Source organism: Lipophrys pholis (genome assembly GCF_963383615.2).
Source record: "Lipophrys pholis genome assembly, chromosome: 11".
NCBI lineage: Eukaryota > Metazoa > Chordata > Actinopteri > Blenniiformes > Blenniidae > Lipophrys > Lipophrys pholis.
In genome coordinates, this window is record NC_137631.1 from 15,957,393 (window position 1) to 15,983,306 (window position 25,914).

The following is a 25,914-nucleotide window of genomic DNA, read 5'->3' on the forward strand; positions in this document are numbered from 1 at the left end:
GCTCCTCCGGTCCAGCCTCGGCTGCTTCTTTCATTTACACAGCCAGCGCACAGCAAGCCCTGCTCCGGGGAGAGCCGCTGAAACAAGACTTCATCAATTCCAGATGAAACACCAACATTTCCTCCCATTACACCAAAGCACCGCTCCCGTTCCCTCTCCGCGATCTCTCACTGCTCTGCTCTCGGTGTGTGTAATGAGAAATGGGACCCAGTATGTGCGCATGTGTGAGCGTGAGTTTGTGTGTGTGTGCGTGCCCCTTTAAGCGTGTTTTGTGTGTGTTTGTGTGTAATGAGGAATGGGAGTAAGTGAGTCTGTGGCAGAGGCAGGGAAAGTCGGGGCAGTGCTGAGGGGATTGGCCCGGGAAGCAGGTGTGTTTGTTTGATGTCTTCCTGCAGGGAGAGGTGAGAAAGAGATGTTCAGCACAGACTTTTTTCCCTCAAATACCATCTCTCTCTCTCTCTCTCTCTCTCTCTCTCTCTCTCTCTCTCTGGTATTAACTAATACCATCCATCCATTCAGTTAACCACATGTAAGGGTCATACAAGCTGGAGCCAATATGAACTAACCTTAAGCGAGGGTGTATCCCCCCTGGACATGTCACCACACATTGACTCTGACCATCATTCACACACATATTCACACCTTCACACCACAACCCATGATCTGTATCTGTAAGAACATGCAGACTCCACACAAGAAGGCCCTGGATCAGACTGGGTTTATCTGAGAAATGACACCGCCAAACTCAAGAGAGTTGCTCAGGCTGTTACCTGCACATAAGGTGGGATTTGTCAAATTATGGGTGGTCTTTTGTACTTTATAGAAAAGTTCTGAAATGAAGTGATTGTTAGAAAAAAACAAAAGCGACAAAATAATTTTACATTTGGTGACACAGTATATAAAATCCACAAGTTTAAAATTTAAAAGTTAAAATTGTAACTGAATTGGAAGTGTTTTTTGGGAATGTTGGGAACAATGTTGGGAGTAAAGCTTTGCTGTAAAACCAATGCGTTTGTACTAACTTATTACTAATATTTAATGATAATACAATGATGTTTTACAGAAGATTATGTAGTTGTGGCCTCGGTTTAGCTGTCTGCTGCTCTCTAAGTGTTTTGTTGCTTCTTCTTCTCATCATTTCTTTTATAATTTGTTTCTTTTCTTTCATGCCGAGTTCTGCACGACTGCTGAGAATTTTACGTTGCATTTGCAGACAATTAAGGCATCATTAGGATGAGAAACTTCAAACATGATGTATGAGTGACTTTTCCAAGAAACATGAACAATAACTACACTTTTATTTGAAGTAGTAAATAGTACATTTATTCTAAGTACACATTTTTTGTGTCACTGATGAACTACTATAAAAACTTTAATGTCTTATATCACAATATATGTTTTTACTTCCACTTGAGTGGCTGATTATCTGTCTTTTTTATGAGGTTACAGCTGGTATAAATGACTTTGTTGTTCCTGACTTATGTAATGTGCCTCTATATTGTCTGTACCAGACCAAATAGAGTTGAAGTGCAGCTAATCTCTCCTTGTCTCCTTCATAGAAATTTGTTTTTCCTTTAAGGACGTCACAGCCCTAGCTTTTGCGCTGCTGATAATGCCTTTGACATATATTCCTATTCATACAGTGTGGAGCCAGTCAACCTTGCTACAAGAGCAGGGAAGACAGGGGAGGGAGGTCTGCATGCTCACTTTTTTCTCTGTGCATTCCCCCTCTCTAAATGACCCATTACATGACTTGGGGCTAAGGGCCCGCACTGCTCTGGAGCAAACAGTGTCAGACCTGCTGTCCTCATGGAGGCTGCGTTTAGAGGAAAAAGGGACAACAAAGCTGGCTCAGTGACGGCAGGGGGTGGATGTAATGGAGGAGAGCAGAGGCTGATACTGAGGGAGGAATGGACAGTCGGGGAAGTGTAGCATGGGGCTTCTTGTTTGTTTAATATCTTTATCTTAATCTCTGCCCCAGGGACACAAAGGCGAATTCATCCGGAAAACTGGATTATCTCACTTAGATGAGCCAAACGCACACAGTCCTGCACTCTGTGTGGGTGTGTTTGTGGGAGGGGAGAAAGAAAAATGTACACAGGGAGGTTGCATTTATCCTGTTTTAGATTTTCACTTTTGAGTTTAGTCGACTCCAGACGAAGCTTTTTAAACAGGAGATTGTCTGTAGATTGGAGTATGTAGATTGTCACTCTGAAAACAGTTCATATCTTCTGTAGCTTTAAAGGGACTTCCCTAAAATCAGACAAACTCCCCTCAAAGTCGCAGGTTTGCTTTTGCACATCTCATATCTCAGCTATGGGAAAGAAACTCATTGTAATTAATTTCAATCAAATATCAAAAAGTGATGCGCATCAGAAGACTCATTGAGCACATCTACAGAGTGATGGCAGGAACCGGGTAGGAGTCAGTGTGGAGATTGGTTCATTTTCTCAAGTTGGCAGGAATAAAAACAAAGTTATTTCTGGCCTAGACGTTTCATACTTCATGAGAAATCCAAGTGGAGAACTCCTAGGAGGAGATGGGAATAAAGAGAAAATGTAAGGGGAATGTGCCACATCCAACCTTAGCCATGACCAATCACATATTGTTGTTTCAAGATTTTGTTTTGAGTAATGTAGTGGAGGTAAAGAGCTTTCGCATGGAAGTTTGTTCTGAATCTAACAGCCATTTGAGGACTCTATCCTCAAAGCTCGAACTTTCGGCTCTTTATTTCTTCGTTCCATTTCTTTAATCCTTGTAATTGGAAACCCAGCGTAGTTGCTGAAGATGGTGATGCAGCTTCGAGGATTTTAATTTGAGCCCCAGCTCCTCTTTTTCTCCTTAACCTAACAAATCGATTCTTGCCTTGATTGTTAAATGTCTGTAAGAGTCAAATATGTAATTTGGAGGACGCCTACTGCTTATGGGGGAGGTGAGACGTCCTTTCTTGTCAGCTGCTTAGTTATTATTCTTTAGGTTTCATGTCCAAACTAACAAAACACACACCATCATGGCTCACATAAAATTATGCTGAGCTTGACGTTATCTTCATTGCATATGTGCTTTACATATAGATTTGTCCCCATGTGTCTTTAAATCTAAATCATTCATATTTTCCCTTGCTTTCACTTTAATTGGCCCTCTTTCCGTATTTGCCATGATGCCACCCCTACCCTTGTCCTTTCTCTTAGCCCCCCCCCCCCCCCCCCCCCCACCCGCCCGAACCACCACCCGGCTATGCTCTCAGTTTGACCCTAATTGATTGTAATGAGTACAAGCTCTTATACCCTTCTCTCTGCATCCCACCATCTCTGTCATCTTCCTGTTTCATTCATTGCGCGTGTAGCGATGTGGATGACACAAATTCCTTCTGTGTCCATATTTGGAGTGTGTCTCTGTGAAGTTGTATTGATCAGGACAGGCCCACCAGTATACTTGGATCGAAAATGTTTGACGATTGGTACTATGCAACTTTAAGAAAATACAAATAAATGAGTGCTTCATTGTATGGGTTTAAAGAGTAAAATAGGATCCCTGACCAGTTCTTATATTTGCTTTGAATCCAGTGGTAGAATCACAGAGGGCTTTGACTCAAACACTTTCTTGCACCTTTTTTTTTTTTCTGTTTCTGGACCGTCATTAATGAATGACCCTACATGATGTCACTGTGCTAATTCATAACACGTGACATTTTTCTTTGCTTTCAAATGCCAATATGATTAAATGCTGTGTCAAGGCCAACTATCAATCTAGACCTTCATAATCAGCACTAACGGGATTGAGCAATATATAGCATCAACACACATGTGGTATACATGCACAGCACATACGTGCACACGCGCTCATGAACATATTAGTGTGGTGTAGCATTAGCATTGGGTGGTAGAGTTATGGGGGTGTTTTAACGGTGTAACGAATGAGCTTTGACATCCCAGGGATGACAAAGTGCAGGATCGTTTATGGTAGAGGGCCCCGCGCACTCTGTTAATACCACGCCATTTACATGCATGACAATGTTCCCACATTTACTCACTTGCAAGATCAATAGCTTTGCAGCACTATATGGTATATACAGCTCTGATATGAGGTAAAAGTCCTTGCACCTGTAAAGCCAGCATATACGAAAACATAGGTCAAATAGAAATTGTTATCTCCATCTACGGCAGAGGATCCATCCCTCGTTAATGTATGGGAATAGATAATATATACTGTATGTAGATTGTTAGTTTGACTGATGCTAAGGTGGCATTTACTTTAAAGTCCAGTGATCATTGGGGTTTTAAATGACAGGTCGATAAGGCTGAGAGCTTTCAGCCTTAGTTTCAGCCCAACATTGATCCATTGACTTATGGATTAATGGGAACACTGATGATAGCCCACAGAGAATGTGGTAATGACAAATGGCCCAAACACGTACAAACTCGGACACAAGCAGCTTTCGGTGACCTCTAAGCTTCTGAGGTGAGCCCATCCGGTCAGATAGGACATCAAGGGTGAGATGTTGTGGTATGAGACAGTCTGACATCGACTTGTCTGTCTGATGTCTTCTCTTCATCAGGTCATCATGTAGAAATTGATTGAGAAAGTCGACAAGAAGCTTTTTTAAGGGCATTTGTCATCACCTTAGTGTAAAAGTCCTATATTCTTACATTTACTTTGAATATTCGCCAAGATTTTTGGAGTTTATTTCCTTTGCCCACATGTAAATTAATTCTGGAATAGATAGGTAATTTAATCCTTACTCTTGGATTACAGTACAAATTAGTTTGCTTAATTTGATCGAAATACACAGATCAAATTGTAAACACAAAACAACAAAAAAAGGGTGCAATGGCCCCTACTGTATTTATCTTTTTGGAATGACCGTGCCTATTGATCAGATTTAGTTGAAAAAATGAAGTAAGAAATGTGAACAAATGAAACAATATTTTACATCATATTTCTGTTAAAGAAATCATGTTTTGCTTCAAAAGCAACTCCACATTTCTTCATCCTCTCAACCAGGGGGCCAATAGGAGCTTTTCTTTGTTGGAAACTTTTTCACAACTAAGTTTTTCATTTTTCCTCTTCTCGGCCGACTGGAGATGTATTTTTGGGTCAATGTTTGCTGGAAAAACAACGACGGTTCCTACAAAGACCAAACCTGATATTGCTGTGTTTTTCTTTTTAATGTTTCATGGACTTCTGCCCTTCCCATGTGACATTTGTTCTTTATGTCGTTGATCTAATTCAAGAGTGATTTGTTTGCAGAAAATTAACTTAAAAGGCCTGATTCATTCAGTCTTTTCCACACAGTTGATTCTAATATTTTTCTGCCACTTGACTCCTTGGAAGCTTCACTTGAGGTTTTTATCTGAAGTGTCTCCAAATTATTTTTGGCTCTAATCAACCGATTTATTTTTTTATTTTTTTATTTTTTGCACAGAGGCAACTGTTGGTCCTATTTCAACAGGGAGGTCCTTGAAAGATGCAATTTCTTCACAGCAACCCTTTTTTTTTTTGCTTCATTTTATATATATTTTTTTGCTTAAACCCTAACTTTTAATAGTCATTTCCCGTCATATCTTGAAGTGATGATTGACTTGTTCTCACCTGGTTTACCACTCACTACTCATTCTATTCAACATCAGTAATCTTGTTCATCACCTTAAGACAAAAATAACTTTGGATCAAGTTCACCTGTTGAAAGCCATCCTACGGTATGTGGCTGGTGACGTAGCTGGTGACGATACATTTAATGAGAAGGATCTTGTCACCTCCACAGCATAGATGTAAAACTTATAACTGAAAGGCACAATTTATTTACCTATGAAAAAAAACTTTGGGATTTTTAAAAAAAAATTCTGCTCCTTTCTTAGCATGTGAGAGAAGCCAGTATCAGTGCAGGCTTGGCGTTGAGGGGTTGATGTCAGGGATCTTCACTCACCACCCATCTTCACCCCAACTCTGAGCCTATATGTAGGTTACAGCTCAGGCCCGGTGAGAGGTGGGTGAGATCGATAAATCTGTGCGAGATGCGTGCTTTTGCACCCTCCCCTATTACGAGCACACAAACACACAAACATTACCTAACACGTCGAGACACATGCACGCACGCTAACACACAGTCAGTCATCCACCCTTCCCCCTGTCTTCACCTGTCTGTAGAGGTAAACACATGCATTTAAATCAGTTGTGGGGTGCCGTGGTAACAAAGACAAATGATGTTGTATGTAATATTTTTCTATTAACATAAAGTAATATAAAGTGAAGGGCAGTGGTGTATGGAGGGAGTTAGGGGCTAATGTCCCGTATCAGATGTGGACAATGTCAGGGCTGCATACTGAGCAGTCTGTGTCCTTCTCTCCTGCTGTGTGTGTGTCCGTGTGTGTGTGTCCTGCTCTTTCACAGGGCTGGAAGGCTGTGACACACCGAGCTGCCAACGCCTGTATTATTCCCACTGCCTTATTAACCCCTCTGCCCTCACTCTCTTTCCTGCTCCCTCAGATGAACTGAATGTATATCTAAACTGAACAGAATCCTTCTTCACCCACCTCGTGGCTTCCTGTCACAGCCAACAGCACACATTGTAACATTTGTCAAAGGATAAGATATCAAACTTTCTTCTCTTACCACCACATTCTCGTTCGCTCTCATTTCTCACTGTGACAATTGGTGAAAATTACCTGAAATGTTGGAAACTTAATTCCCGTCCTCGTTCTTGTCAGGACTAATGTTGTATCATAGACAGCAGGGCAGCAAACAAAATAGAACAGATATAGAATAGAATGTTGGCATAACTTAAGGAAAAATTAATGAGCAAATCACACTTTAAATCAGCAATCGCTGCTTTCATTTTGCATGAAGTTTTAAAAACATTGGAACAACTTTGACACCAGTGGAATGACTAACACGTGGGCTACTTTGGCAATATTGTAAAAAAAGAAGCCCAGTCAGTCCTGTCCCCAGTGATTTTCTCCCAGCTCCTCCTGGGGGACCCCCAACTGATTCCAGGCTAACTGAGCCATAAAATCTCTCCTCTGCTGACCTCAGGATCTTGTCCCTATTGGTCATGCAGGATAGGGAGACGAGCACTACCTCTGTCTGTGCGTCAAAGTCTTTTTGAGAATAGATGGGCTGTAAGCACCCGACATGGCAGCGTCATCATCATCATCACAAATGTAAATATGAGTAGAGTTGTTGAAGCAAAAACAGATATTCTGTGCACTACATTCAAATAAAACTTTGTATGAATATTACGAAGTCCAGAAAATGTATGAATGGGCGATTTTTGATCTTACTACCTTTTATCAAAATTCTGACTTTTGAAGCTCTATCAGTAAAAGTGTGTTTAATTTATTCTCATGAGGTGAGGTAACCCAGGACGGTTGATCCAGGTCCTCCAACATGAACGTCATCCAGTTCTCCCTGTTTGAAGATAAGATGGCTTTGTAACAGCTTATATGTGAACAAGATGAGGGACAACCCCTCTACATATTGTTGAGCATACCATGATGGATGCAGTACACATTTGGACTGACAGACTGACAGCCACAACACTGACAGCTGCTCTAATATTCATCTTTCTATCTGTTTCTACACACGGCCACAGCCTGGCTCTGATTTTAGCAGTTGGCGAGTTTACCCTGTGTTGTCCGTGTTTTTGAGGGTATGCGTTTGTATTTACGGTGTGTGGCATCCACATTATCGTGCTTTTTTATGCTGTTGGATTGACAGGAATAGAGAGCTGGTCTAGTTGAGCTCTGTTGGCGTATGTATTGGATCCACTGTAATCTACTGTAAGACACTCCTATCTCTGAAAGACTCACAGAATGCCAAGTCAGCTCTTATTCTCACGCACACAAACACACACTCATACACACGTCCCACTAATGCAAGGGGATTTCAGGGGAAGTGAGTGAATAGTTTCAGGTCACCAGCTAGACTCCAGTATCAGGATGCTGTGTCAGCAGGAATGATAGCGAGGATGTGATCAGAGCAGCCTTCACTGTCCTTAACTCCACAAGCTGTCCTCACACTGACTCACACACAGCAGAAGAGCATATATGACAAAATGTGGTGTCCAGATAGTCCTCTGTATATCATTCTTGCCATCACCATCTGGGACATCATCCCATAAACAGCATGTATAGTGACGGAGGGTAAATATTAATCTGATCTCCACTCTCCAGCAGGAGGGCACTTTGAGAGTGTTGCTACATCAAAAGTGGAGCAGTGTCTGTTTTAGGGTTTTTCCTGCCTTTGTTGAGCAGCAGTGTCTGGATCAAACATGAATATTCATTTATCAGACTGAGGAGATGTTAGCACAGGGAAGGAAAAATGTCTAGAGGGCTCATTCTTTATCGTTCTCTTTCTGTATCACAGACTCTCTCTTTCTCTTGCTTCTCTCCTCACATCTAATACTTCAAGGACGGCAGTTAATTTAAGATCTATTATAAATGATTAATTCAATATTTATGAATATTTTAAAACCCCTATTAAATTACTTTGTATCTGTTTAGCATTACATCTTTCCGGATTTTAAAAAAAAATGTATATTCTCTCAAAGAGACAAAACTGTTACTATTACTATACTCTTTCATCCTCTGAGATGCCTCATGCGAGATGTGTTTTGCCTTTGATGTGTTACACGATTAAACCAATGTTATTCCTACCATCATCTTGCAGTAGATGCAGAGTTTATGCATGTGTGTCTGCATACGTGAGGATGCCTCCGACTGTGTGAGCGAGAGTTGGCTCCACTGACTGTCGGCGTTAAGAGATAAGAGTGGAGCAAAGTCCCCTTTCTTCCTCTTTCAGGACCATTACCTTTCATTCCAATCACAGCGGAGAGCCCAGGGGAGGAGAGGGGTGGGATGGCGGAGGGCATACAACTGTGTGCTGCGTAGTGCACACGAGGAGAGTAATACAGGTTGTCGTGACAGGCGGGGTTGTGGCCCTTTTAAAATGAGCTTTTCAATGTTTATAATTTCTTTAATTAAAAAAAATGATCAACAGATGAAATTACTGCTTGGTACAGATCGTATAATGTGAACATTTTAGGTGTATGTCATGACTGGTTGTAATTTCTTGATGAATATTTGAATATTTACGCTATCTCGTCTGGCCTTTTGTGATTTTTGTAATTTTGTGTTTTATTTTTGTGTGGTTAAATATAAACAGAGCAGCTTCAGCAGATCCAAATTTGTCTTTATAGATTAGAACCAATATTCCAGTGTTTATTATATGAAATCTTTTTTTATTGCCTGCATGTGTCATATGAATGTTATACAGATTACGAGCAATTTATACAGTTTAAAAATGCACTTTAAATTGAATATAAAACCGTCACGTAAAACAAAAAGAGAGAAAGATAATATATCAGGGAAAAAATGTCAGATAATAAATGGATTCAATTATTTGAATCATTTGAGTGTAGGCATCAGGTACTTCACATCAATATCTGAATATATGAAAGCCAACACTTTGTTGGAACACTAAAAATACGATTAAAGGCTTTCTTGTAATTTAATTTTTTTTTTGGGGGGGGGGGTTAGCGAATTTAGAAACCCTCAATTCTTAGACCCTGTTATCAAAGCCGGGTCAGTCTAATCGCTTTAACCTTGGCCTTTTCTTGAGGCCTGCATGTGCTTTTGTCGTGTAAATTTGACGATTAAAATTTGAAGTTACTGACAGTTTCTAAATGAAGCAACAACTCAGCCACTTAACACACCACATGGATGTAACCACTGTTGAATATAATATATTTTTCGACAAAATATTCTCTATTGATTCAACTTATCGACAGTAATGTGCTTGAATAGACCCAAACATTCCTGAAGGAAGCTGAATGTGTTACTATCTTTCTCCACCTCACCTCTTTTTTTTTACTGAACTACCATTACACAGGATTTGTGGTGGATGTCAGAGAGGCTGATCAGAAGGAGGGATCGATCAAAAAGCTGTAGATCTTGTGGGAGGCTTCCTATTGATCCCTCGGCCTCCTCCCATCGTTGTGATTATCAGCAGCATGGAAAGATTACTGAGGTCTGGGGGACACAGACAGACACTTGTCTTCCTGTGTCCACCTCTAAAATTGTATGTCAGATATTTAAAAATGTACAATAAATTAGATTTTATACACTTTTATACAAAGAACTTATTTTTCGGCCTTTTTTGCTTTGATATCTGTCATTTTAATAGTATTTGTTAATAATCCACAAGAAACAGAGTAAAAACTGTTGGATTATTTTAATACAACTAGAAACCGAAGTCCTCATTTTAAAGATTTTATATCTTCTAATTTAAATTGATTTAGCTTAAATGCTTTTCCTTGTATAAATACAAGAAAAAGTCAATGGCAGATTTTATTAATCTCAGTTTTATAAAATAGATTTTTAGAATACAAAAATACCCTTACTTGAATTTTTAAAACAAAGTCAAATTGTTCATTTTTTCTTTTTATTTTGGCAATTTAGTTTTTTCTTTCTGTGAGGCTATCATCTCACTGTAGATCATCCAGCTGGTGATTTTATTAATGGCTTATGCCACTGAATACACCTTCTGTTGAGGTCAAGTACAAAGCATTAACAAAAACGGGGGGGGGGGATTTTTTTAGAGTGAAGCATTGTCACAAAGACTTTGAAGTATTACAATTGATCAGCTTCACATCACAGCAACTTCATTTTGTAAAATCGGGTGCCATTCTTCAGTCTTTTATTCCGCCAGTCCGTCTAGTTTGGTTTGCATTCACAATGTCAGTGAGGGAATCTGTTCAGTCTGAGTTGTGTGTGTGTGTGTGTGTGTGTGTGTGTGTGTGTGTGTGTGTGTGTGTGCGTGCGTGCGTGCGTGCGTGCGTGCGTGCGTGCGTGCGTGCGTGCGTGCGTGCGTGCGTGCGTAGGTGGGGTTTTTGACATCATGCAAGGGTGACACCTGTCATGTGTGACCGTGGGTCGGCCAGGTGACAGCAGTGAAGGCTGATTTACTAAAAGGACAGGAGCATCAGCGTAGAACCTGACCACACATCCTTCACTCTGTCAGACAGATAAAAACCGTCTCTTCATCTCAGAGAATGAGAGAGGGACAGAGCGCAGGAGAGAGGCCCTCATCTGTCCATTTTTAGGACAGGGTTTTAGCTGTCTTGTTTTGTCTTTATCTCATGTCAACATGTCTGTATCCCCTGTTGTTGTCTTGTTGCAGTTCCACTAGATCTTGGAGTGCGTGTTGTGTGACTCAGAAGGTTCTGTGTTTCCTAGACGATCAGATGCGTGTCCTTTTTTGACAGATATGAAGCCCTTTCTTTCTCAATCCTCCAACTCATTTTGAATGTAAGGCCGTGTTCATGTATGCGTTATCAATACGCCCTTGTGCTATCGTGATCAATAGCCATATGATTATCCATGTAGGGAAGGTATAAATGATTTAAAACAGGGCGAGGGTGACGGATGTTTGCTTTTCACATTGAAGTTACTGTCAATAATTAATGCATGTGATTAATCTGTCAACAACTTCACATGTGAGGAAGGATGGGAAGGACATTGGACAGGTATCTGTTGGGCATGCTTGCATGTATACATTCATGTTTTTATGTGTGGCCGTAACCCCTTGATTTCCTGTTTGAGAATCCAGCTCTGGGACTCGATGAAAGCTGTATATGTGTGATGTGATGGCACTATCAGTATATAAATGATTTGCGGTTATGCATTTAAGTCACTAATCAATACATACCAAGCTGATGACAAGGTCAATAAACTGGAAATAAAATTGCAAACAATGTCACATGTCGAGCAGGGGATCAACGCGCAAGACTTTTTTCATAAACGATCAAAGTGCTGATGTCTAATCTTTGATGCGACACATCTTCTCTTATATGTTTCTGTGTGTATTGTGTCTGTAGAAGAAAATCATGATATCACCAAAACATACTGACATTCATTAAATGCATGTTTGTCCCAGAGAAACATTTAGAAACCTGTTTATTTTAAGTATTGCACAATCTTGTCACATGTTCCCACACACTTCCACATTTTCACCGTGAGAAACACTTTTAAACACTTCAAACCATTATATCGTAGTACTCAACTATGATTGCGTTTTATTGAGTCTGATACCACTTCAAAAAAAGTACATGTGTAGAGTCCAAGTGTTTTAGAAGCTTCTGTTATTTAGTTGGAATACATTGATGAAGCCTGTCCCTTCTGGCAGTTGGTACCTCCCTCGTCAACCAGGTCCCATACATGGAGCAGAAAGTTCCCCACATTCACTTGAAAAATTTAATTCAACAATAAAGTCATCGATTAATCTAGTAGAGGTCTGATCACTGTGTGACTTTGCTGTCCACAGCGGTAATGTGTTAGTTTACAATAACTGTCTTTATTCATCTCACATTTTATCACGACTGGCTTGTTTTGGCTCATTTTGTACATTTTGTACATTTGTAGCAATGTAAAGTAGTGTGTGGTGTGATCATCACAGAAGCTGCACAGCCGTTGCAAGCCACAACTTAAATGTAACAGTGAGATTTTATATTCACTTTTTTTTTTTTTCTGTCAGCAGTCGGGAAAAAAAAAACATTCAAATCATTTGTAGAAATTGCCCAATGTTCTTTCTCTGTCTGACCTGTAGATGTCTTCATTGTTGCACTGATACTAGCCACAGGACCCGACAAGTCACGGTACCTAATATAACACTGGTGATAGTTAATGTCACACACTCAAGTTGCCACAATTGCCACAAGTTCCGATTGTAATATCTTTAAAGGTTGATAAAGTCAAAGAATGAATAGCAGCTTTGTTGGCTATTCCGTCTTTGACTAATTTGAGGAATTTTTGCCACTGCACTCGGATGCCTCAGATTGCATTTTCAGAGTTCAAAAACCTACAGATTACTGGTTTGCAGTCCACACATTGTGAAAGTTCGCATCATTATCGCCGTGTCAAGTGACACCTGTAGTGCACACTTGTCATATCGTACAGGCAGAGGAGAGGTAGTGCTGGTGGAGTCCTCAAGCCAGCGTGATAACATGCTTGCTCTTCCGAAGAGATGTCAGGCATCTGTGCTGATCTCACAAGTTGGTATCCTGGAAAAGGTGTTATTTAGTAGTTACTGGATCTCTGGTATTGTACCAGCAGTAGTCATCAAATTCCAAAGTGGTACTCATTCTGAAATACATACTTTTCTTCAGATTCTTCTTACTCTCTGTAACTTGCCAAAGTCAAAGAGTAAAATGGGAGAAAGGTTTAGCCATTCAAGGATCCCATGCCCCCCATGCTTCTATACCCTCCTTAGACACACTCTCTCTTCATCTTTGTGTGTGTACATGGAGGAGAGGCCTATCTTGCCTGCTATCATTTCCTGAATGACCTCTGCTTTCAGCCTATGATGGATTGTATTGCGCTCATAGACATTAATTTTCCTGAACCAGGCAAAAAAAAAAAAAAAAGCTTTACTCACAGGAAGAGCATGTTAGTACAAGGGTAATTCTATAAAACAACAGCTAAGATACAACAGAGAGTGAGGCATTATCAGCTGCAAGCCTGGGAGGTTTTTACACACTTTGCACCTTCATCTCTGTTCAGCTCTCACGCCGAGTCTTTGTCTCTGAGGTATCATCAGGTCTATTTGCTTGTCTCAGTAGTTAGTAGCAGGTATTTACATGCGTTCTCCAGTGAGCGCGTGTCTGCAGCGCTCAGGTAAGTTGCAGCTGCTGTCTCTGTGGTGCTCTCTTCTCATTAAGGCAGGTAATGAGCTCAGTCACATCCACCTCTGCAGGTCACCCCACGAGAGAGGGAGACGGAGAGGCAGAGAGGATTAGAAACAACAGAGGGAGTGTAGCAGAAAAGAGGTACTCTGTGTGTGCACAAGGGAGAATGGGGATGTCTTAATTATGTCACCTGCCTGCTGTTCCACTCGACTGCAGCACCTTTGGGTTACTCCCTGTTTACTCTGCTGCACCATCCTCTGTGCCCGGTGTGCTCCCACAAAAGGATGATGGGGAAGTAGGAGACTAGTTGAGATGAATCGGGATACTGCGGAGCAAGTTCTGGGTGCGGAGGAGGGACGGAGACAGAATGGGGTTGTCGAGAGGAGCACGAGAAAAGGGTTAAAAACAAGCAGGAGAGGAGAGGGAAGTGTTAAAAGAAGAAGGCAAAGGAGTGGAGGAGTGGGGAATAGAGGGAGTGTGTCTTCCCAGGAGTGAGCCGGCTGTCTTGTCGAGTAGTTCATCATTGTGTCCCCGGTGACTGTGTCTGTGGCCTGGCCCTGCTGTAGCTATAATAAGACATAAATAAGGAACAAGACTGCCTTATCTACTCTGTGGCCCCCATCTCTTTCTCTCTCTTTTCCTTCCCTCTTCTTTCTTCTCCTAACACATGTTTGTGCTGAAGCAGATGTAGAGTTGTGCTTTTAAGGAGTGTTTTCCCATCGCATTCACTATTGCCACTATCTGATGACCCACAGGCCTGCTGGACCCAGAGCTCATACTCGTGCACATACACAAAGTCAAGGCTTCTGCCTATCTTCACTTCAGCACCACAAACAAGTTTTATTCCAACTGATTTAAACCGCATGTCATAATCCTTACTAACAAGATGTTTTAATCGTTTTACTGGATGCACCAAAAACTCATTGGCCAGGCTACAAACAGTCTGTTAAACATGGAACCATTATAATTGCACTTAATAGTTTTTATTTATTGCTTTGTCAATAGCCATAAATAATCAATTAGTGCGGTAACAAATGTTTCTAATAAATTGGTTTTGTTAAAAATGTAGAGCAATAACATAAGATACATTAAAATAAATCTAATCGTCTTTAGCAATACACTGCGTGTATCTTTCCTATTATAGACTAATTTATAATTTTAATGTTTTGAGAACATTACACAATACCATTTTGTACAAGTCAGAGGCCAAAAGAGGCTGAGGCTCAGTTGAGGAGCTGCGTCTGATTTAGAAATAACGGACTAAGAGCTTTTTTGCACACTATATTTCTTTTAATGCTGCAACATTTCTAGATATCACAATACATTTATAAATATCAAATGGTTTCAAGTTCTCGTTCTCCCCTGTGCTTTACATATGTAGTGCTGTTGTGTGTGTGCATGTGTGTGCACGTGTGTGTGCGTGCAACATGATAAAAGTCCCTAATCAAGTTGAGTTAATAATGTGTGTATTTATTTGTTGGTTGTTCAACTTCATTGGGGAGTTGGATCTCAGTTGATGTCTCACTTTTGTTTACACAACTTAACGCTGCTTGACTCTGTGTCAGGCATGCCCATGTGTGTGAGTGTGTGTGTGTGTGTGTGTGTGTGTGTGTGTGTGTGTGTGTGTGTGTGTGTGTGTGTGTGTGTGTGTGTGTGTGTGGATTCACGGAGCAGAGAGAAAGAGAGTAAGGTCAGTGCCAGAAAGACAAAGAGAGAGAGACCCCAGGAGAACAGGGTTTTTGCAGGGGCTTTGGTTATTCCTGCATCATTACCCCGACTGCAGACAAAGCCTACTTATGTCTCTCTCCCCAATCCCCATCCATACACTCTCTCACTCATACTCATACACACATAGAGTATACTGTATAAGTCAACAGAGGCTGAGGGAGTCCTGCACAGGGGAGAAAAGAGGAAATACGAGAGAGGCTGCAAAGGAGGGGATGTGGAGAAAGGAGAATGGAGAATAGATTTATGAAATGAAGCATTCCAAACAGCACTATCTGCCTGCTGTGAGAAACACCTTTCATAAATCACCACACAGCGGCAGAAAATAGAGCATTTGGTGGAGTTCTTGACTCTGAGTGTTTATTTGTGTGTGTGTGTGTGTGTGCATGCTGGGGTGTTTGCGTGAGAGGGAACGAGGCGATGTGTTTGAGAATCTTTTATTCCCGTCACTAGTGTCAGTGAAAGGGTTAGTGCAACCTAGTGTTGCGAGCGCCATCCATGTATGTGTCCATGTCCGTGTGTGTGTGTGTGTGTGTGTGTGTGTGTGTGTGTGTGTGTGTGTGTGTGTGTGTGTGTGTGTACTTGTGTACACACATATGCATGTCAATGTCAGCGCAAACACGTGCACAGCCAGTGTGTGCGGCTATGTTTGTTACCTACCACCCCCCACAGGGTATCCTTACAGAGAGCATGATATAAAAAGAGACAGATAGGGTTAGAGAACGAGAACCGAAAAAGAAAGGGGAGAGGGAGAGCTGAGTACAGTAGCTCGGGGGGGATCTCTGTCTGGGTCAGAGACAGGCGAGTCAGGGAGAGTCAGAAAGAACGAAGGAGAAGAAAGGCAGAAAGAGAAAAGGGCGATGTGTTGAGAGGAGAGTTTTTCCTCAGGTGAGTTGTTCTGTAAGTGAGCACTGATCTGCCCCGATCCTGTCACTGAGAAGAACACCAGGTCGACTGCACTGAGAGTACAAACAGCACCTCAACTGAATGTACACACACACACACACACACACACACACACATCAACACACACACATCAACACACAAACATGCATTCCGGAGTGCGCTCTCTGTGCACCATCTTTTGGAGCAATTCAGATTCAACAGTGGAGCCAGTGAACTATTCACCTAGCTGTTGAACACATTGGGAGCTTATTAAGTGTCTTTGCCTACCATAGAAAGGCCAAGGATGTAATTTGCCATTCACACACTGGTTTCACAGTCTGTCTCTTTAACACGTCTAGTGCTCATCTAGCATCCTTAAGTCCTCAGAATGAGACAATTAGTGCTCAGAGACAAGGCCGGTGCAGTCAATGGGCAAGGAATGGCAATGTGGGGAGAGACAATTTAGCAGAGAAATACATTGGACTGAGAATGAAAGAGAGAAAGAAATGAGAGAAAGACAGACAGATAGTTGGGGAATGGTCTTTTTAGATTCTCTAACAAGCCAGAGCAGATACAAGAAGAGCAGAGAGAGATTTTTATGAGTCTGACAATGAAAGGCTATCAGATAAGAGTGATGTGATATGAGAGAAAGGTAGAGCATGTGTTCGACATTCGACTAATTTCATGAGTCCCTTTTACTGATTGCTCATAAAAGGGTGGAGAGAAAGAGGGAGTAACTTGAAGGAGCAGCGGAGAAGTGATTTCTGCGTAAGATGCTCCCGGGTGTCGTGGGAACATTAGTAATGATCAGTCCTTTAAACTTGCATGACCTTTCCTTAAAATGAGTCGGACAGTCTTCTTTAGGACCCATATCTTCCCTACCTTTCGTGGTGTTAAAGACTTTTTAGTTAGAAGCATGTTGCTGAACAAAGGGTGATGTGCCAGCTCCATTTGTGTGAAAAGCACCTTTCTAATACCCCAGCCCTTCCTCACTCTTGTCCCTCTTTCTACTATTACTGCAAAGTTGTGATTTGTTTTCAACGATAAAAAGCGGTCCTGTTTAATCAAGTATGTGTTATCCGAAGGAAAAAATAAGACTTCTCTCACTGACATATTAACACTGTCATTTTGTGCAGCTTAGCTAACTCCTCTGTTTTTTATTGTGTGACTTCAACCAATCCTGTAACTGGTCTACAGGGCTTTGGATAGGGGGTGGTAATGTAGCATGCAGCTGAATTAAAGGGGTTGGTATTTAATTGCGGCCCACAGATGGCCTCATACATCTTTGGATCATTTAAAGGGGCGGTGGGCTGAGTAATGTGCGTGTGACACGGCACTGTGTTTTATAAGAGAGCCGCTATTACGCAGACCGCTCTATAAAGGGACACAGTCAGCGGGGGAGAGGTGCGGTTAAAGGCCCCGTTTGTGATTGTAATGTGACGCCCAATGTTTAAGCTGTGCTGATCTAATGCTGGTTTTGTTTACACAAAGACGTATTAAAGAGCTCAAAAGGCCTTTCATTAAAGACAACCCATAGAAAACACTTAAAGGTGTCATTCACCTTTAAATGGCTATTTTTAATGAAGACCCAATTAAGGAAAAAACACATCCATTGTTATTACTTTATTGCAGTTTACTAGCTCTCCCTACTTTGTTATTGTTCTGACATGAACGGAAAAGTGTCTTATAAAACATAATAGGTGGTGAGAGGTGGGACAATGGATACAGAGAAAAACAAGACTTGAGAGACGGCCCTAGTGAAGACAAAAAAAAAAAAACACCAGAGGAGGAGTTTGAAACAGGGAATTCAGAATTAAATGAATAGGAAGTGAATCTGTAGGAAAAGATGAGACTGGGGATAGAGGGATATGGAGATTGTTGAGGAGAAATGAAGTGAGGGATATGTTAAGAAGCGTGTGTTGGTGGTTGGGTCCCAGCTGTTATCTCCCTCAGGCTTCAAACAGCTGTCAGGGAATGTAATAACGCATACATACAAATACTGGTTTTGTTTTTTCTTTCCCACTGTCTACATGACACCCTTTTTTTTTTTTTTTTTTTTTGTAAAATTGACTTTTGTCTTTTAAATTTCTCGGGTTCAAACATCTCTGCGAATGTCCAATTTTTCTCTCTCCTCCTTTCCCTCCATCTTATCGCCCTCACTCTCTATGGAAGATAGGAAAAGCGAGCAGGAATGCTGGTAAAGAAGGGAGCAGGAAAGAGAAAAGAGGCATGGGAAGCAGGAGGGCAGTCCTTTCATGTAGCTGTATCCTCCGGTCTGCATAGTCCAGATTACACTCCCTCTCTTTGGCTAGACAGCTTTTCCAATTTCTCCCAGCCGAGGGAAGACAGGTTGAGGAAATGCTGCTGGTTAACTGCATTAACTCGCTCTGGCCTTCTCAATGCATCTGGTACCCTAATCCCTCTCTGTTGACATGGCAGGACGAGGGAGTGTGGCACTGCTTGATAGGGAGGTCCTCCTACCGCTGGAGAAGACACTTGCCCTCCCATCTTCCGCTCATCATGTACCCCTCTTTGCTTTCTGTAGCATTAAACGGCTCAAACTCATGAAATGCAAATAGACAATTTGGAAATTTGTCTTTAGCCACGGCTTTGGCTCTTCAGCTCAAGCACAACACTTTCAGACATGGAGGGGAACTGGATTGGACTTAAGAAGCAGAAGAAAATGCAGCTTGTCATGATGAGACAGAGAGGAGTGAACAACTAACAAAGTGGCTGGATGGGGTGTCACTTGGATAGAGGTAGGTAGAGGTTTATATTGCATGTACATGAACCACCATATGCGTAGACTTTGGTGTTGGGGGATGGAGAGCATTGTTGTAGGGTGGATACATGGGAGATCTAGAGGGATAGAGGGGGATCAGCAGAGGAGAAGGAGGAGGGGTAAGAGAAGAGTGATTATGGTAGGTCTGGGCTGCCAGGCCTGATAAATGACTAATCAGGAGAACAGGGCCTTAGGTCCCTCTTAGGACCACTACTACCACAGGCTTATCACATGCACAGGCTGCAGGCACACATAAACACTCATGCACACACACACACACACACACACACACACACACACACACACACACACACACACACACACACACACACACACACACACACACACACACACACACACACACACACACACAGTCCTGCAAGTTCTGCCTCTCGCAAACATGATGCACACATGCAGCCTTACACCCTTGGACACAAAAGGAAAGAGTAAGAGAAAAGAGAAGGATGGGCTGAATCCATACCTGCCTTTCCTGGAGCAGCACTCGGTTTGGAGAGCTTTTATAGATCCACCTCTGCCTCCTCCTCTCACCTGTCTCACCTCTCTGACTCCTTGCCCCAGGCCTAATAGTCTGCCAAGACGGGGACAAAGAGCAGGTCACGTAACTGACACACTGTGGTTCTGTTATATGATAATCTATCCTTCGTTTTAAAATCATTGCTTGCATGGCAGGTGTTGATATGCATGTAGAATCATTTAGGTGTTTTTAAAACATTTTTTTTGCAGATTTTGTTATTTAACTGCATTAGATGGAAGATACATTGAAAAAAACAAGTCAGTCTCACTAATTAAATTCAATCTGGAAGGTAATGATCATGAAGGGATGGGATAAGACGGGATAGAGACTTATTGAGAGGAGCGAGGTGGCGATGGGAGTATATGGATGCCTTTGTGTGTCATGCTCCATTGACTCAGCCTACATACCTCAACAACCCTGTGATCCTGGTGTGATGCTGATAATAGTGACACCGGTGGGGTCGGGAGCAAGCGTGAGACAACGGGGTTGGGAAGAGGAGGGGGAGTGGTAGTTTCGTGGAGGACAAACAGTGAGAGGTAGAGAGAGGATGTGAAGAAGGTTCAAGAGAGAGTAGATGAGCGAGCAGGAGGAATAAAAGAGAAACGGGTGCAGAAGTGTGGAAGGAGAGACGGATGAGACTCTAGTCTCTGTGGGATTGTAAAGCAAGGACAGCCAAGTTGGTTTCTCCATCCCCTTGTACCTTTGTGTCCCCCCCGTGTCCCTTTATGTCCAGCTGTGTCCCTGGATGCAAAGTCATTCACACAAGCAGATCACCTCTGTAGCTCATATACCTGAATGGCCAAACTATGTTTTTACTCCTGTGGCTGCCGTTGCACTGGTGATATGACTCTGTGTGTATGTGCTGAAAGTTAGACATTAACCTACGCAGGCAAGGTTTGTCTGCCTCCCTTTGGGGCTGAAGGGCATTTACATCAGTTCTTATACTCATGCATTTGTTTTCGACTGTGCCTTTTCTGTGTGTTTTCAAGGTGCCTTCTTCAGCAAATGGTTCTCCTTAACTTTTCCCCAACTCTTTACATGAAGTGTATTTTTTCTGTATGTAAATATATAAAATAAGCCATTTCTGGGTGTTTCAGTTCAAATCATGTTTCCTTCTTATAAGTGGTAGGATTCAGTAAGTTTACACTTCCTCCTTCTCCTTTTGAAACATATGAAAACACACAGAGAGTCCAAGAGACTATTTTTGTTTGGTTTTGGAGGTATTCTTTTTCTTTTTCCTTCATTTGTGGACCTTTTTCTTGTTTAGTGCTTAGATGTTTGTAATAAACGAGTAAAATCATAATGAAGTGGAAAGTAACGATCAGATTTACCCCACTATGTTTGCAACAGTAGATAAAGATGAGACCCTTTTAGTTTAATTTGTATTTCACTCCCAATATATACCCATGCCATTCCTGGAGCAGCAGTTACAACATGGGAAGCCCTGCGAAAGCCTTCCCTGCTCTTGTACTGTCACCGCTCGCTAACTTGAAGCTGCGTTGAAGCCTTGTGAGGCTTATTTCTCTCTTACTCTCTGTCTCTGCTATTCACAACCAGCAGGTCCGTGATGCCCTGTGATGTTGTTTCTGCAGATGCTGGTGTCCGCAGCGATAAGGCCTCACAGTTGAGCAATCTGATTGGATTAGCAGGCTCTTTGAACAAGCTCTGACTGGCTGTTTGCCGGGGGGATGCAAATGAGCTCCTTAAGAGGAAAGCAGGAACTTGACCCTTATTGGGCCTGGCAGTATGGACGGTGGCAGGGCGGGAGAAAGGAGGGGTGGAGTAAATCATGTGAAAGCTGAATTGTGGGAAGTGAGGAGTATATCACTGGCAGACTCTATCTCCTCCTCTCTTTCTCTTTTAGTCTAGATAAGTGTCTTCATGGTGCTGCTGTCTTGCCTAGGTTGTTGGCCTTCCAGCTTGCTGGTTTTGCTCATTTGTGTCAATGTATCTACTCACAGCGATGTTTCACCTCTTCTGACATCCACTTAACCTCTTGGCTTGGCGGTATCCAGATACGCGTCTCCAACCTGTAAACTGAAGCTCAAAATATTCCAGGCTGATGTTACAACAACAAAATAAAAAACGGTGACACTTAAACAACTAAGACAAGGCTGCCTGCCTTTTTTTTTATTATTTAATCCTGCAAGTGCAACAAGTTAAAAGTGTCAAGCTTTGGACTTCTTGACTGGATGCCTGTTCGATCTTCATCAATCCATCTTGTGTTCCGCTAGAGCTAATTCTAACTTATTTTAGACCAGGGTAGGACACACACTGGACAAGTCGATAGCCCATTACAAAGCAAACACAGAGAAAGAGACAGCCTTACCCTCACATTCAGACATAGTGGGAAATGTCGAGTGACAGGTTAACCTTATATGCATATTTTTGGACTGTGGGAGGAAACCCAACTAACATAACCCATAACTGGACTCAAAACAGGAATATTGTCACTTTGATGCAAGAGTGCCATACACTTCATCACTGTGGGGCCTGTGGGGTCTCCAATTACAAACATTTCAGTTTAGGTAGGTCTACCGGTGCACAATAGTGCGAGTGTGGTGAATATAAAAAGGAAAGTGCAAAGGTTGAATGACTGGTTTCATTGTTCTGAAATATTTGTGCTAACCACAACAGAACATGACCATGACAGCAGCCAGGAGTCCGAATGGTGTATTTTAAGCATAATAACATCCATACTAAACATTTACACTGAGTTAAATATGACTTTAATAAAGTTACTTTAGTAAGCAGCAACTCTAAAAGTTAGAAAGTAGAAAGAGTTGTGCAATGCATAACATGTTGAATGGTCCTCCTACCTGCTTGAGCCTCTCATTCAAACTGTGTGCCCTGTTCTTGTCAAAATGCAAAATACATTTCCAAAACAAGATCCAAGGTCAAGAAATGATTGGCACATCGGCAAGCAATTTTTCCGCTTTTGTTGAATAACGTGCTCCTTGTGTTCTCGTCTTGCTGGTGTGCATTGAATTTTTTAGAGTTACTGTGGAGGCCTGGAAGAATCCTATACAGTTTTTTATGTGAACACACACACACACACACACACACACACACACACACACACACACACACACACACACACACACACACACACACACACACACACACACACACACACACACTTACACACTTATGTGCACTCACACATGGTATATGACCTCATAGTGCCAGCCTAGGAAGAAAGTCAGGTAGGGGCTGTAAGTCATGCTAGATAAATCCTGCTTTTGTTCCAGAGAGACAAGGTTGTTTTGGGTGTGGATGGAGAGAGGACTGAATGGATGGACTGGTGCCTATACAGTTTTAAGAGCAGATCCCACTGTTAAAGGCTTTGAAGGCAGCGTGGCCCTTCTCTCACCCCTCCTCTCCCCTGGGGGGGTTTTATCTGCCCATTTCCTCTTCTCATGCCGGGCCCTCGGGATGCCTTAATGGCGCCATGTTCCCTGTCAGTCAGATATTTAAATGGAAACCGACCATGAAACTATGGCTGCTCAGGGCTGCCTTGCTGTGCCACGTCCTTGCTCTCAGCAGACAGAGTCAAATTCAGAGGCCCGAACCCCTGCCCCAGTCTCCAGACATGACTGGAGTGGGACAGTCAGGCTCAATCTGGAAGTTTAATATCCCCCATCAGGATATAAACATGTTTACCTTGCAGATTTGATCAAGGATACTGATGCAAATGAAGGCAAGGGCCCCTCACTCTGGAAACCTTCTGTCCAGAGGTTCATTGATTCGTGCTAAATGGGTTCAAGCATCATTATTAATCACTCACTTGACTCAATTGATATTGTCCTAAACACAAAAATAATATTGGTTTCTCTGCATTGGCTTGCATGTGTAACAGTCTGCAGTTGTTCTTGTTGTGAGTTTGTGTCGCTGGTGTCACACCACCGGCGTCTTTCTCCACAGTTATAATAATCACTGTGACAATTGACAGCTGCAGGTGGTCTCACCAACCCTCACCAGACAACCTAATTTAACCCAGTAATAAATCTCTGTGCCCAGTTGGCCATTTTAGCTGTTTGGCACAGGGCACTGTAAATTCACCCTAATTAGATCCTCCCTCTACTCCTCCCACTCTTTTCCCCCATCTTCCCTCTCTCCTCTGACTCCCACTCTCTCCCCCGTCTCCTCCCCTGCTCATTGGTACATATGCTCGTACACCTGGCCTGCATCGTTACCTGTTTACAAATGACCAGGCTGGTTCTGCTGGCTTCAGCATCCACTTCACCACACAGTACTGAATCTCTCCCTCTCTTGCTCTCTAACCTCCCCTGTGTCATAATTAGACCTCAGAGCTCATGTTTGCTTAATATTATAATCCAGTACACCTGCATTTCTTTCTCGATAGTGCTTTGGTGTACATTGAGCCCCACCTACACGCCAGGTCCCCTCTTCTGACCCCATGCAGATAGAGATTTGAAACTGATGCCGCTAAAAAGTGTTAGTAAGGCTATGTACTTTGTTTTCACATTTTCTCCCCACCAACATAGCAGCAGTGAAAAGACAGCAGCACTTTTTGCACTTCCTCTAAAAGGTATGAGTTTTGAGTGTGTGTGTGTGTGTGTGTGTGTGTGTGTGTGTGTGTGTGTGTGTGTGTGTGTGTGTGTGTGTGTGTGTGTGTGTGTGTGTGTGTGTGTGTGTGTGTGTGTGCGTGTCAGGGGTATCAGTGTCAGGGCTAATGGTCTCTAGCAGGGGCGCCAGCCTGAAGATTTATGCCACAAATTAGTCAAATGTGATCAAACAGCAACCCAGTTAATCATGCAGGACCCACGTTTATCCCTGCTTTATCTACAGGCATAATTATAGACACCCATTCTTTTGACAGGCCAACGGCAGGCCCCTGTGGAGTGATATTGGGGGGCCGCCATGCAGTGTTGTCACAGTGATGAATGTCTTAGGGGTGCGGGGAGTTTTTTAAACACGTATATACTTAACACCCCCTTGTGAATGCTGTGAGTGAAGGCATGGCCCCTGCAGGACTGGCGCAACTGTTCAATGCGGACCAGCTTCCTAAATGAATATTAGTGTGAATGAGTCAAGTTGCCCCCCCCCCCCCCCCCCCCCCCCCCCCCCCCCACTCCTTCCCTTTCTAGCCTTACAATTTGAAGCACTTCAGCCATTAAGAACAAGCTTTGCCATAAATCCAATTCATCATATGACTCCCAATTCATTATGTGTTAAGTGTTGACTGGTTAAAGCCAGCTCTATCACTCATCCCCTCCCATTTCAACTGCCTCCTCTGCAACCTCACACAACTTGGAAAGTGGGAATGGGAATCATCTGGCAGTATTCTGTTATTCCAGGCCATTACCATGTGCCAAGCTGGGAAAGAGATCCAGTGATGTGTGCTGCAGTTTGTGATTGGAGTGGATACTCTCTCTCTCCCCCTCTGACAGCCATTTTAAACACTCGTTTATGCAGCGCTTTTAATATCAATAAGAGAAGCAGGCAGGCAGGCGGACAGGCAGCAGTTTCTTATACACACACGCACACACATTACCACGCACACACACAGAGTGACACACACGGCCTGGCTGGAAATCAGCAGCCTCCATCTCCCTGGTATGACAGGGTGTGGTAATTATGTCTCTGTGAGAGTGTGTGCTGTTTGCTGGGTGAAAAATGATAATGGGGTGATTTTTAAGTGCCATATCTCCCGCACGGGTAATGAAAAGTACTTTTAATCCAGTTCGGAGGAACGGAGGGGTGGAGGATAGGAGTGGCTGGGGAGAGGAAGCAGAAGGGTCTGTTGTGATGGGAGGAGAAGAGGAGGAGTGGAAGAATAAGAGGGTGCTCTGAGGGTGGAGGAATGCTGATAGAGGGAGCTGAGGAAAAGAGAGATGGGTGAGTTCTGTATGGAGATGAGGGGAGAGGACCAAACGAGGAGTGAGGAGAGGTTTCAAGGCAATCCAGTGGCTCGTGTGTGTGTGTGTGTGTGTGTGTGTGTGTGTGTGTGTGTGTGTGTGTGTGTGTGTGTGTGTGTGTGTGTGTGTGTGTGTGAGTGTGTGTGTGTGTGTGTGTGTGTGTGTGTGTGTGTGTGTGTGTGTGTGTGTGTGTGTGTGTGTGTGTGTGTGTGTGTGTGTGTGTGTGTGTGTGTGAGAGAGTCAGGGATAGCTGGGCTTGTGTTGTTGTGCCAGGGGAATGCCTAAGCCTTGGCATGATGCTTGAGCTCAGCAATTAGAATAATTAAGAGGGACTGACAAGCTTTTAGAGTGTCTCTCCCTTCCCCTCTTTTTTCCTTCTCGTGTCTTTCTTCCTCCGTCCCTCTATTTCCCTCTCGTTCCTGTT

The 25,914-nt window shown here is 42.7% G+C and overlaps 1 protein-coding gene across 4 annotated transcripts in view; it reads left to right on the forward strand.

The window, feature by feature from the left end:
* The window catches only part of wwox (WW domain containing oxidoreductase), a 132,205-nt gene that overhangs the window by 88,441 nt on the left and 17,850 nt on the right, over window positions 1–25,914 (forward strand). For 2 of the 4 annotated variants that reach the window (XM_080475511.1, XM_080475510.1), the window contains one exon: window positions 13,750–13,822. The exons of the other annotated variants lie outside the window; for them this stretch is intronic. In XM_080475511.1, the coding sequence (XP_080331637.1) occupies window positions 13,750–13,812 (63 nt within the window). In that variant the 3' untranslated portion in view covers window positions 13,813–13,822. Of the gene's footprint in view, window positions 1–13,749; window positions 13,823–25,914 lie in introns of those variants that run through there. 4 annotated transcript variants of the gene reach the window in all.